Source organism: Syzygium oleosum, unplaced genomic scaffold, assembly GCF_021117445.2.
Source record: "Syzygium oleosum isolate NSW1041296 unplaced genomic scaffold, Sole_v2.1 Sole_v2.10, whole genome shotgun sequence".
NCBI lineage: Eukaryota > Viridiplantae > Streptophyta > Magnoliopsida > Myrtales > Myrtaceae > Syzygium > Syzygium oleosum.
In genome coordinates, this window is record NW_026607494.1 from 7,709,539 (window position 1) to 7,721,884 (window position 12,346).

Here is a 12,346-nt window from a genome sequence, read left to right on the forward strand (position 1 = left end):
ATTGTGAAAATGGCACGAGTCTTTTTTTTCATGAGATTTGTGGATTGGACGTGTTCTTGTAGTCAATCGATTCCTTATGCCGAGAATGATAGAATTGTAAAAAGGGTCTGGCATAAATTAGTTTGAAGATAGGATAAGGAGACAAATTATGTGAGATTGCAAAATTAATCACGACACTATCCAAACAGCCAACAAATTAGAGTTTTTTTCTTTTCGGCCAAACCATATAATAGGAAAGTAATTACAGTTTTTTTCATTAGTGTCGACACCTTCAAACTGTATTACCTAAAATAATCGAGTGCCCCTCGCACGTGCTCTCCTAGTGTCCAATTAATTTTCGCTTTCTCAGATGTAATTTTGTTTCCTAATTTAGAAAACCACCCCTTCCTTTCTTATCTTTTTTTCTTGAGAGAATTTGAATTAACCGGAAAAAACAACCAACGGTCGTATCCTACGAACGTCTCCGAGGTTATCCGATCATAATCTTGGCGAATCTCAGCATACGGTCTTAAAACTTTGGACTCAAGAAAGAACTCAGAATTACCCTAAATCTCTCCCTCCTTTGTTCCCATTCGAAAACAAACACTGACATCCGAAGCCTTCGTACGTTTCTAGTTGTTGATCCTTTTACCGTCTTCATCGAGCACTGCATTCTGGGTCTGTCTCTGTCTCCGAAGAGCTCATTTCGCGTCTCGAGGATGGAAGACTTTGGCTCCAAGAAACGGAGAATGCCGCAGCCTGTGGCGGCTCTCACGAAGAAGAAGAAGAAGCAAAGGATGATGGCTGGGAACGCCCCTGTGCAGTTTCCCCGACCGCGCGCAGTCGAGGGCAATGACAATCCAAACAGACATTGTTCTGACGGTTCCGAGAAGGTAATGAAAGCTCGGACCGCCCAACTATCAATGATTTATGGTAATGTCGGTTACCCAGATGTGGAGAGGATGCTCCGCGTGGAGAAGTTGAAGCAGCGGTTCGCCGACGTGATCCTGAAGGCAAAGTTGTTGATACACGGTGAGGCAGACGTTCCAGAAAAGCCGGCGAGCAGACCGGTAATTAGTTCTGGAATCTTGCAACAAAGATCGTCTGTTAAAAAGCCGGCAAGCAGACCGGCAATCAGTTCTGGAATCTTGCAACAAAGATCATCTGTCGAAAAGCCGGCAAGCAGACCGGCAATTAGTTCTGATATCTTGCGACAAAGATCGTCCGTTGAAAAGCTGGCAAGCAGACCGGCAATTAGTTCTGGAATCTTGCGACAAAGATCGTCCGTTGAAAAGCCGGCGAGCAGACCGGCAATTAGTTCTGATATCTTGCGACAAAGATCGTCCGTTGAAAAGCCGCCAAGCAGGCCGGCAACTAGTTCTGGAATCTTGCGACAAAGATCGTCCGTTGAAAAGCCAGCAAGCAGACCGGCAATTAGTTCTGGAATCTTGCAAAAAAGATCGTCCATTGAAAAGCCAGCAAGCAGACCGGCAATTAGTTCTGGTATCTTGCAACAAAGATCATCCGTTGAAAAGTCGGCAAGCAGACCCGTGATTAGATCTGGTATCTTGCAACAAAGATCGTCCGTGAAGACAGAACTGAGAAGGGAACTCGAACGGAAAAGAGAGGTGGCTCGAACCAAAGTCGGGAGCATGAACCAGACAGCAGACCTTGCAGAGAATTTGGATGCTTTAAAGGAGCTCAAGAGGGTGTTTGGGCGCTCTCCTTGGGTGATGGAAGCATTTCACGGCGCTCGGAGAGAGAACCCGCTGGAGAAACTCGGGTTGTTCTTGAAGGACGCATCTGTAGATGAAGATATTGAAGCAGACCTACGCGACAGAGAAGAAGGAGAGATCTACTGATCACCTTGGTTTTTTGTAGTAATTGTCCAAAATCCCGAGATTCAATTCATGCTGAAGCTACAAACTTTTTAGCTAATGATGTATGATTACGTAGTGTTACATAGAGACTCATGATACTTTTTGTGATTTCGCGAGTCCTCTCCAAAGTGTAATACATGCGACCATGGGTCGGTAAAATTGACTGTATCCACTGAAATTTTGATCAACAGATTTACAGCTAAACAGGGGATACGGATTTTTGACTCTCAATGTCCACGTGTGACTTGTTTGATTTGTATAACGATTCCAAATCTGCAATTTGTTCACAGATATTCAGCAAACCCTGAATATTTTTCCAGATGGTTTCCTTTTCTATCGCGTTGTCATGGCATACTGCAATAGTTCCTACGGACACTTTTGGTTGGATCTAAACTCTGTCATGAGCTCAGCTAGTAGAAGGAATAGATTGCTTATCGCCACTGTAAAGGACCGATAACTCTCGACGCGAGCCTTTAACACGTTAAACGATATAATAGTGCTGTCTCGACAATATTGTACTTCTGCAGACCCTCCTTGTCTCCTTTTAATCATCCTTGAAGTACAACCTACCAAATCTTGCTCGTACATGCAGCAGAACCCTCTTTGAATACTCGCGAACTCCAGAGTTTTCAAGGGTGGAAAGGGTCCATTTCCTAGAGAGAGCATAAATAGAACCCGAGAAACAGAATACCTGAAAATTACCCTCCAACAAAAGATTGATATCAATTCAGAACTCGAGGGAAACAGATTTGTGTCGATCACATAGCACAACAATTTCAATACCTGCTCTACATTTTACAGGAAGCTCCTCAACTTTCCATTCATGTACCAGGTCATCCTTCTTTTGCGGCCAAAAATAATGAGTTTTAATTCATCTCATCATAGGCCTTCCATGTCCAGGCTGCAGATTGCGATACTCTTGCTCATTAAATTCAGGAAGTATGGGTCTTATGAAGAGCATCGAGAAGTTCAAACCCCAGGCGGGCTGCCAGCTTGCCACTTATGCTTACTGGTGGATTAGGCAGACAGTAAGGAAGGCCATATTTCAAAATTCCAGGACAATACGTTTGCCGGTATTTAGTCTTATTTTCTCCTTTGCTTTTCTTTCTTTTATCAGTGTCCAACAGCTGGGGAAGCAACTGGTGTTTAGGAGTTGAATTGTCTGGCTTTGTTTGCCTCTTTGAATGCGCAATTTAGTAAGTTGAGAAAATATAGACATTTTGTGTAATTCTGGATCGAAAATTTTCTTCCAGGAAAATGTGTATGCCCTCCTCAGCAAGGTGATGGAAGCAAAGAGATCTTACATTCAAGAGGGACATCATCATCCAAGCAAAGAACAAGAAGCTAAACGTGCTGGAATTTCAGTCCACAAGTTAGAAAAACTGGCATCTACTACAACACCACCCCTCTCACTGCAACAGCCTTTGTGGGCAGACCAGGATACCACCTTTCAGGTAGTGCTGACTTTTTTCTCAGTCTGCTTTTGGTAGGTCATTTCAACCAGAGAAAAGACAATGGGATGCATGTTCGCACCCAGATGAAGACCATAAATGGATACGCTTTTCACAATCTCTTTAAATGGCTTATAAAGCATGTCACTTTTTTTTGTTGGTCGAAACAAACCATGTCACTTCGATGAATCTTGAATGTGACGTGTATCTATGTTGTGATGAATGATATTCTTGTGCAACTAAAAGGAATTTGAAAGCTAGATGTCTGATTTATTGAGAACTAGACTGTGGATTAATTTGTTGTGCATCAGTCTGTGCTTTCTGCAGCCGTTAATTTGAAGTTCTTACAATTCTATGAATGCTGCTGTGGTTTGTAAGCTTGTCGTTGTCGATAATGGTTCAATTGTCGAAAGCATGCTTTAGCCTCCAAGCCTGCTATTATGGGGATAATCATGGAACAAATTTTCTCCAGATTTATGCATACCAACTTTTGTAGAAAGGGAAGGTGGCTATACACTCATGCCAGTGCACAATGCTGAATTCTGATGCCAAAGTAAATTTTAGTGAGCTCAAATAAACTTTGGATAGGAATACTAACTTTCGGATGGTGACATTTGAGATTTGACTTGCTTTTCCAAGACATTGCTGTGCTTTTATGAATGGAATGCTGCATTTGCAAATGCTTCAATTGCACCTATTTGACTCACTTGTATCATTTATATACTCATCCTCAATGAAAAACGTTACGTTGGTGGCTCTATCAATAATCAATTCTACATAGTCGTGAGGTAAAACTTAAGGCCACACTTTTAGCTCTAACATCCTTAGAGCCAATGATTTTCTATTTTTATCTAACCTTGATGCAATAAGTTGCTGCTTGGCATGCCAACGCTCGTTTCAACTCCAATTATCTTTGCAGGAGATAATCGCAGACACTGGGGTTGAGATCCCGGATCTAAGCGTCTCTAAGCAATTAATGAGAAGAGACGTGCGCAACCTCCTAAGCACGCTTAGCCCTAGAGAGAGGCAGATCATGAAGCTAAGATATGGCATTGACGGCGGTGAACAAGGGTCACTCTCGGACATTGGAAACATCTTTGGACTGTCAAAGGAGAGGGTGAGACAGCTGGAGAGTTGAGCGCTGTACAAGCTGAAGCAATGCCTCAGCGGCCATGGCCTTCATGCATATGGTCATTTGATTATTCAATCGTATTTGTCCCAAGTGACATATTAAGTGGTCAAAGGGATCGCAATCCAGAAGAACAAATCTCAACGGTACAAAAATCGCGAAGATCATTATAAGCAGCAGGCAATGCATCGATTTTCTCGAAAGGCATCGGCTATGACCTATGTTTAAGATATCAGCAACTTGACAAAACTGGGCAAATTTCTGCACCATTTATCTTGTAAGGTTCAAAATTGTAATTCATTTGTATATTCTTGTAAGAGCCATGAATTATTTGATTATGTCTGTCAATATCACCAATGGAAATGTTTCCTATTTCTTATCTTGGATATTAATTCAGGAATTACTCCTTTTTCTCGAATTTGGCAATTGCTATCAATGATTGGAGATACTTCTGTATATAGGGAAACATTTGTGATGAAGGAATACACGTAAAGCAAGAATAATAAGCTCAGTTTTTTTAAATTTTTGGCCCACACTATTTCAACGCTCTAAATATCTAATAATTTCCAAATAATTAATCGATTAAAATCACAAGTGAAAGGGGTAAAAGTTATCATTAGCGACGTTTTTACATTATCATGAAAATACATCACTCTTGATTATGATCACAATAATGTGGATTTATTCCACCCACCTTTTGTTACTTTCATTTCGTTTTTAGATAACTTCATCTTCTCTCTTTTACTTACTAATGTGCTTAAACTGATTTTTATAAATGTTTTTTATTATGAGCTTGAACCTTATAGGTAATCTTTATCAGTTAAAACATCTCAAATCTAAATTGTAATAAAAAAGAATTCACAACTTTATCCATTAATTGTATGTGAAAGTGGAGTTATTAGCAATTATAGTTTAGGGAGAGATTGTAAATAAATGTTCCATAGACATCGCAAGGTAAAAATTATCAACATTCCTTTAAATTAAAATCTTGATCATACAATTCTCAACTCTTGGAGGATTCTCGTATAAAAAAAACAACGAATCTATAAACTTCTCTGATTTAAACACACACAAAAATAAAAAGAATAACAGTTAAGGAAGGTGGTTCAAAATTATGAGATTAGTTGATCCACTTCTTTTATCGATTTTATCATTAATGAAATCCCAGTGAGGCTTATTTTGGACTATTCTAATCTCACAGTGCGTGTAAAGTTTTTTAAAGGGTGGAAATAGCACTAGCCCTTTCTTTTTCATGAAATTTGTGAATTGGATACGTTCTTGCAGTTAATCGATTTCTTATGTCGAGAATAATAGAATTTGTAAAAGGACTCAGCATAAATTAGTTCAAAGATAACCCTCGGATCAAGGAAAAAATTACGTGGGGGTGCAAAATTAATCACGACATTATCCAAATAGCCAATTAATTAGAGTTTTTTTTTCAGCCAAACTATATAATAGGAAAGTAATTACAGTTATTTTCGTTAGTGTTGACACCTTCTAACTGTATTAACTGGATTGATCATGTGCCCCTCGCACGTGCACTCCTAGTGTTCAATTAATTTTTGCTTTGTCAGATGTAATTTTGTTTCCTAATTTAGAACACCAAACTGTGGTTAATTTCCAGTCTTTTTTTTTAATCTTTTTTCCTTGAGAGAATTTGAATTAACCTGAAAAAAACAACCAACGGTCGTATCCTACGAACGTCTCCGAGGTTATCCGATCATGATCTTGCCGAATCTCAGCATACGGTCTTAAAACTTTGGACTCAAGAAAGAACTCAGAATTACCCTAAATCTCTGCCCTCCTTTGTTCCCATTCGAAAACAAACACTGACATCCGAAGCCTTCGTACGTTTCTGGTTGTTGATCCTTTTACCGTCTTCGTCGAGCACTGCATTCCGGGTCTGTCTCTGTCTCTGAAGAGCTCATTTCGCGTCTCGACGATGGAAGACTTTGGCTCCAAGAAACGGAGAATGCCGCAGCCCGCGGCAGCCCTCGCGAAGAAGAGGAAGAAGCAGCAATGGACGATGGCTGGGAACGCACCTGTGCAGTGTCCCCGACCGTGTTCGGTCAAGGGCAAAGATGACCCGAAAGGTCAGAACAGACACTGTTTCGACGGTTCCGAGAAGGTGATGAAAGCTCGGACCGCCCAACTTGCGATGATTTACAATAATGTCGGTTACCCAGATGTGGAGAGGATGCTCCGCGCCGAGAAGTTGAAGCAGCGGTTCGCTGGCGTGATCCTGAAGGCAAAGTTGTTGAAACACGGTGAGGCAGATGTTCAAGAAAAGCCGGCGAGCACACCGGTAATTAGTTCTGGAATCTTGCAACAAAGATCGTCCGTTGAAAAGCCGGCAATCAGAGGAATCTTGCGACATAGATCGTACGTTGAAAAGCCGGCAAGCAGACCGGCAATTAGTTCTGGAATCTTGCGACAAAGATCGTCCGTTGAAAAGCTGGCAAGCAGACCGGCAATTAGTTCTGGTATCTTGCGACAAAGATCGTCCGTTGAAAAGCCGGCAAGCAGACCCGTGATTAGATCTGGTATCTTGCAACAAAGATCGTCCGTGAAAACAGAACTGAGAAGGGAACTCGAACGGAAAAGAGAGGCGGCTCGAACCAAAGTCGGGGGCATGAAGCGGACAGCAGACCTTGCAGAGAATTTGGATGCTTTAAAGGAGCTCAAGAGGGTGTTCGGGCGCTCTCCTTGGGTGATGGAAGCGTTTCACGGCGCTCGGAGAGAGAACCCGCTGGAGAAACTCAGGTTGTTCTTGAAGGACGCATCTGTAGATGAAGATATTGAAGCAGACCTACTCGACAGAGAAGGAGGAGAGATCTACTGATCACCTTGGTTTTTTGTAGTAATTGTCAAAAATCCCGAGATTTAATTCATGCTGAAGCTACAAACTTATTAGCTAATGATGTATGATTACGTAGTGTTACATAGAGACTCATGATACTTTTTGTAATTTTGTGAGTCCTCTCCAAAGTGTAATACATGCGACCATGAGTCGGTAAAACTCACTGTATCGACTGCAATTTTGATTCAATACATTTGCACCACAACAGGGGAAACAGAATTTTGACTCTCAATGTCCACATGTGACTTGTTTGATTTGTTTAATGATTCCAAATTTGCAATTTGTCCACAGATATTCAGCAAACCCTGAATATTTTTCCGGATGGTTTCCTTTTCTATCGAGTGGTCAAGGCATTCTGCAATAGTTCCTATCGACACTTTTGGTTGCATCTGAACTCTGTCCTGAGCTAAACTAGTAAAAGCTATAGATTGCTTATTGCCACTGTAAAGGACTGATAATTCTCGACATGAGCAGTTAACACATAAAACGATATAACAGTGCTGTCTCAACAATATTGTACTTCTGCAGACCCTCCTTATCTCCTTTTAATCATCCTTATAGTACAACCTACCAAATCTTGCTTGTACATGCAGCAGAACCCTCTATGAATACTCACGAAATCTAGAGTTTTCAAGGGTGGAAAGGGTCCACTTCGTAGAGAGAGCCTATATAGAACCAGAGAAACAGAATACATGAATATTACTTTCCAAAAAAAGATTGACATTGATTCAGAACTCAAGGGAAAACAAATTTGTGTCGATCACATAGCACAACAATTTCAATACCTGTTCTACATTTTACAGGAAGCTCCTCAACTTTGCATTCATGTACCAGGTCATCCTTATTTTGTGGCCAAAATAATGAGTTTTGACTCTTCTCTCATCATAGGCCTTCCATGTCCAGGCTCCAGATTGCGATACTCTTACTTCTACATCAGATGAGTTTCTCTATACGAGAACAATATATTACAGCACAACCAATAATTATTGGTCTCTTGTGCCTACAATGTGTTGAACCCGAGTTCCATCCACGCCATGCTGCCTTTTTTTTCTACTCTTGCTTTCTTTTGCATAAACCATGCCTATTTACATTGAACCTTTGCTTCTCAGCACGTCCTCGCAACCTTCAGTGTCCAGATCCGACCCAACCACCCATTTTCCCAAGCTTTAAAATCAACGATCCTTCTCTTATTTTTCGTTCCAGTATCCCCTTGTGTCTCTACTGATGTAAAACTATTCAATGAGTCCATGCCAGTTGATTCCCTCACAATCTCGTCCACCAACTCTAACACCTCACTCATCTTAGGGCGTGACTTTGGGTTTTTATGCAAGCATTTGTTGGCTACCGTTGCAAGCTTGTACACAGACTTGACCTGGTATTTCCCTTCAAGCCTGCGATCCACTATCAACTTAAACTTCTTTGAATCTGATAGGTATGGCTTCACCCATTCTAAAAGCTTCTGTTCACTCTTGGGGAGGTTACGGTCTAAAGGACGCCTACCAGTGATTAGTTCATAGAGGAAAACCCCATAACTCCATACATCATTCTTCGACGTGAGACGGCCAGTTTGCAGGTATTCAGGAGCAGCATATCCGATGGTTCCCACAACCTGGTATAAAACCATCATTAACAATACAAGAAATATAGCTAGAATCGTCCATTGCACAAAAATTGTCCAGGAAGACTTGCATGAGGGTGACACTATGTTGTACTTTAATTTATTCATAGTTGTACCTTAATCAAAAGTGTAACAAATTTGTGCAAGCGTTAATGTTTTTAGCATGATTCGCTTCTAACAAAGGAAGAGGGCAGGTGTAAAATTTTAGCGCCCCACAAGGCATACAGTATGTAGAAATCACTTTCACGATGTCATTCAGGTTTTACCAAACTTCTCATGGCTGCAGGCACTATGTTTGCTTTATTAAGTCTAGCAATGAAGCATGGCAAAGAGATTAAAAGGATATCAGGGTTTTCTATGGAGTTGTACCAAACTCGGAACATTCTCAAAATTGAGTTGGGTTCCACATTCATACAAAGTCACATTCATAAAAAGCTGATTTAAGTACATGAAGCACACAAGCCCATTTTAGCAGTTGCTGGATGAAGTACGTCATCCCAATCACTAAAAAGTCAAAGTAACAAGAACATGCCTGCCAAAGGAATTAAAAAGGGACGAATTGATCTAAGTAGAGTATTATTAAATTGTCTGCTATAGTAAATGGTCCATCAGAGTGCTAGTCATACCTTTTAATCTCTATGAATATACGTAATGGATAAAGACTATTGTAAAGCTTTTCGACCAAAAAACAAAAAACCATTGTAAAGCTTTAACAAACAATTAATGCTAGCCGTTGATGCATCAGGATTTGTGTTATGGCTTTTTTGTTAACAATTGACGCTGCCCAACTTTCTTTCAGAAATGTTAGCGCTTCTAGAGACAAAAAGTACAATAGTCTAGATCACTAAATGGTCCGTACAGAACAAAAATCTTCATGCAAAAGTCATCATACAAACATGCCCAATTAGCTATGGACCTTTCTTTCTGTGACTAGACTGTCTTCATAATAATGAAAATGAATATTAGACAAAGAACAATGAGAAGGTAAAAATGATGGGAGATGCTACTGAATAGAGCTTTAGTTATTTAGCACTGAATTATGTCTTTAATTTACGCAGGAACATATGGACAATATATAAAAGAATGATCAATCTATATGAGCATACCGCCGTTGATACATGAGTGAAACCCTCTTGAGGTCCGAGTCTTGCTAATCCAAAGTCTGACAACTTAGCATTCCATTGCTCATCCAGTAAAATGTTCGATGATTTGAAATCTCTAAAAATTATCTGTATCAGAAATCACCCAAAAGGTAAGTAAGAAGGCAGGCCCGGACTTTCAGATGTGTAATCCTGGCCAATGAGAGAGGTTGCTGCCATGTCACTATACTAAAGAAAACGATTTCAGAAAAAGTAGAAGTTGCTCATAATCATTTAGAGTCATCCCACTGACTCCCATATCTAGGCAAAGAAATGAAAAAGGAAACTTGAAAAGAAGAGGATGAGATAGGAAATTTCAGTTCTAATGGACAAGTGATGCCTAGGTGCTATGGAAATGGGATGGCTGAACTCGAATGAAGAGAAACAAATGAAGCCATTTATGAGTCAACGTAAAATGATCAAGGTAGTAACCTGGAAGTCCATCTGCTCATGTAAGTATGTCAGGCCACGAGCAGTATCTTGAGCTATTCTTAGTCTCATTTCCCATGGAAGGGGTGTTTGGGAGCGAGATGATAAATGATCATCAACGCTTCCATTCGGCATATACTCGTATACCAAAAGCCGTTGAATTCCTCTTTCATCGTCCTCGGCACAGTATCCAACTAATTTTACAAGATTTGGATGCTCAACCACACCGAGAACATTAACTTCCGTCACCCATTCTTTATGTCCCTGCAGATAAACAGCAAGCAGAAAATACACTATTACGCATAATCTTAAAAACAGATGATTACACATGATTAGGGAGGATAAAGTTTTACCTGGGTTCCTTTCCGGCCCAGCTGCTTCACAGCCACTTCAAGTTTGTTAGATGGATCTTCCGTAATCTTGATCGTACCCCTATAAACAGACCCAAATCCACCCTCTCCAATCATGACAGAGCGGCTGAAGTTCTTGGTGACTGATTTGAGTTCTGAAACAGTGAAGGCTTTGAGATTGCTGGGTTTCTGCGAAACATTAGGACAGGCAGTCCTCCCTATAGATTCTGCGCTTGCTTCGGAGAGGTTTCGAGAATTCAATTCAGAGCCAGTTATCTTAAAATCAGAATCAGTAAATATAGAAGCCGTGGACTGAGCCGAAACCCACTTTGGAGTTTTCACATCTTCCTTCTTGTCCCCGTTTAAAAACGAAAAGCAATTCATAGCTGTAAAACCAGGAGATAAATCAGAGATTGAAACACCTCATAGTGTAAAAGGCTAAAAGCTACACATTGAACAGCACCCGGTGTCAACGGGGTTAGGTGAGTCCATGATTCATCATATCATCATTGTTCATAAGTTACTATTTCTCCCAGGTTAAATGGCTAACGCTATTGGGGCTCTGAAGATCGAAGCACTCAAATATACTCGAAGTTCAAAGACAAAAGAAGTTTCCAGCAACCAGCCGAGGCATTGATGAACAAAACAAGGCAAAATTGATCATACGAATCACATCAAACCCGTCAACCGCTCTCGCAACAGGGAATCCTTCACCAATCAAATGAAGCAGCTACGAACATATTCATGCCCAAACGATGAGACAAAGACTCACCTCGGACCCTTTCACTTCACGGCGCTTCACATAAGACTTCAGCTGCGAAATCAATCAAATTCCCGATTTTGAGGCAAACCAGAAGCGACCCACTTGGCAAGACTTCAAAAAGATCGAGCAGGGAGCTACCAAGTCCGAGAGATAAGTCATCAACACGGCAGCTCCGAGTCAGCTCCCCACCCAAAGCCAACGAACAGAGAGATCAAAATGCACCCAGAAGAAAAGAAAAGGACGAGTTGCAGCTCCGCATCTGTCGTTGTTAAGACGGATGTGGTTCGGACACGTCCGTGTTGGAACGGGACTGAAGCGTTGGAAACTTTCGACCGTGTGGGTCAGCTTGAGACTTTGCATGAAGAGAGAGAGAGAGAGAGAGAGAGAAAGGGTGTCGAGGAATTTTCGGGATCTCAGAAATAAAGCTTTATCCCGATTCGCTGCTTAAAGAAATGGGGATCATTACTGTTCTTAGGCTTCGTTAAATGATGGCGGCTATTTCATATTTCTCGCCATTGCTGATTTGCATCTGTACTTTTCCCCCTTGACGGCGGTCGTGCTGAACTCTTCCTCACACTTCATATTTCTTGCTTCTTGCTTCTTTCTTTTTCCAACAAGATTATCAAGGATTAACATTTTACAATTAGTATTTTGAAAGTAATATTTTTTTTATATAAAATTTGCCTACGAAGTGTCCAAACAATACTTAGGAATTAAGTTACGAAACCACGGGACGGGGATTTTAAGC

General features: G+C 40.8%; 3 protein-coding genes across 3 annotated transcripts; 2 read left to right on the forward strand and 1 right to left on the reverse strand.

Moving 5' to 3' along the window:
• Positions 1–698: 698 nt before the first annotated feature.
• On the forward strand, positions 699–1,841 carry LOC130139169 (uncharacterized). The gene has a single exon (XM_056315595.1). It carries the CDS (start codon positions 699–701, stop codon positions 1,839–1,841), a length of 1,143 nt encoding a protein of 380 aa, XP_056171570.1.
• Positions 1,842–2,780: 939 nt separating this feature from the next.
• On the forward strand, positions 2,781–4,823 carry LOC130134677 (RNA polymerase sigma factor sigF, chloroplastic-like). Its single transcript, XM_056315542.1, has 3 exons — positions 2,781–2,932; positions 3,113–3,313; positions 4,230–4,823. Exons 1-3 carry the CDS (start codon positions 2,801–2,803, stop codon positions 4,446–4,448), a joined length of 552 nt encoding a protein of 183 aa, XP_056171517.1. The 5' UTR covers positions 2,781–2,800; the 3' UTR covers positions 4,449–4,823.
• Positions 4,824–7,998: 3,175 nt separating this feature from the next.
• Positions 7,999–11,988, reverse strand: LOC115685843 (serine/threonine-protein kinase PCRK1-like). The gene is made up of 5 exons (XM_030610983.2): positions 11,608–11,988; positions 10,839–11,221; positions 10,489–10,749; positions 10,024–10,146; positions 7,999–8,908 (listed from the first exon to the last, which is right to left on the reverse strand). The coding sequence occupies exons 2-5, from the start codon at positions 11,217–11,219 to the stop codon at positions 8,405–8,407; spliced, it is 1,269 nt and encodes a 422-aa protein (XP_030466843.2). The 5' UTR covers positions 11,220–11,221; positions 11,608–11,988; the 3' UTR covers positions 7,999–8,404.
• Positions 11,989–12,346: the final 358 nt, after the last annotated feature.

What these genes read in the sequence shown, in the direction of transcription:
- LOC115685843 (XM_030610983.2), bottom strand. Translation starts at nt 11,219, where the DNA reads ATGAATTGCTTTTCGTTTTTAAACGGGGACAAGAAGGAAGATGTGAAA. An exon ending in TGGGCCGGAAAGGAACCCAG is followed by an intron (nt 10,750 to 10,838) that starts GTAAAACTTTAT and finishes GTTTATCTGCAG; the next exon opens with GGACATAAAGAATGGGTGAC. An exon ending in ATGAGCAGATGGACTTCCAG is followed by an intron (nt 10,147 to 10,488) that starts GTTACTACCTTG and finishes TTTCTGATACAG; the next exon opens with ATAATTTTTAGAGATTTCAA.
- LOC130139169 (XM_056315595.1), top strand. Translation starts at nt 699, where the DNA reads ATGGAAGACTTTGGCTCCAAGAAACGGAGAATGCCGCAGCCTGTGGCG.
- LOC130134677 (XM_056315542.1), top strand. Translation starts at nt 2,801, where the DNA reads ATGGGTCTTATGAAGAGCATCGAGAAGTTCAAACCCCAGGCGGGCTGC. An exon ending in CCAGGACAATACGTTTGCCG is followed by an intron (nt 2,933 to 3,112) that starts GTATTTAGTCTT and finishes ATTTTCTTCCAG; the next exon opens with GAAAATGTGTATGCCCTCCT. An exon ending in ACCAGGATACCACCTTTCAG is followed by an intron (nt 3,314 to 4,229) that starts GTAGTGCTGACT and finishes TTATCTTTGCAG; the next exon opens with GAGATAATCGCAGACACTGG.